This window comes from Seriola lalandi, unplaced genomic scaffold (assembly GCF_002814215.2).
Source record: "Seriola lalandi dorsalis isolate HSWRI2012SDOR001 ecotype SW California unplaced genomic scaffold, Sedor1 jcf7180002024363, whole genome shotgun sequence".
Lineage (NCBI taxonomy): Eukaryota > Metazoa > Chordata > Actinopteri > Carangiformes > Carangidae > Seriola > Seriola lalandi.
This window is the reverse complement of record NW_019495011.1, coordinates 1-370: the sequence shown is the minus strand read 5'-3', so window position 1 is coordinate 370 and position 370 is coordinate 1. Positions and strand designations below refer to the sequence as shown.

General features: G+C 53.8%; 1 protein-coding gene across 1 annotated transcript; it reads right to left on the bottom strand.

Moving 5' to 3' along the window:
- Positions 1 to 4: 4 nt before the first annotated feature.
- LOC111645868 (ubiquitin) lies at positions 5 to 364 on the bottom strand (the record flags this gene model as incomplete). Its single annotated transcript, XM_023395196.2, has 1 exon — positions 5 to 364. A coding segment is annotated over exon 1 (244 nt), but the record flags the coding sequence as incomplete, so codon positions are not given.
- Positions 365 to 370: the final 6 nt, after the last annotated feature.

The following is a 370-nucleotide window of genomic DNA, read 5'->3' as shown; positions in this document are numbered from 1 at the left end:
GTCTTGACAAAGATCTGCATACCACCTCTCAGACGCAGGACAAGATGGAGGGTGGACTCCTTCTGGATGTTGTAGTCAGACAGGGTGCGACCATCTTCCAGCTGCTTGCCGGCAAAGATCAGCCTCTGCTGATCTGGGGGAATGCCTTCCTTGTCCTGGATCTTGGCCTTGACATTCTCAATGGTGTCGCTGGGCTCAACCTCCAGGGTGATGGTCTTACCAGTGAGAGTCTTGACAAAGATCTGCATACCGCCTCTCAGACGCAGGACAAGATGGAGGGTAGATTCTTTCTGGATATTGTAGTCTGAGAGGGTGCGGCCATCTTCCAGCTGCTTGCCGGCAAAGATCAGCCTCTGCTGGTCTGGGGGAA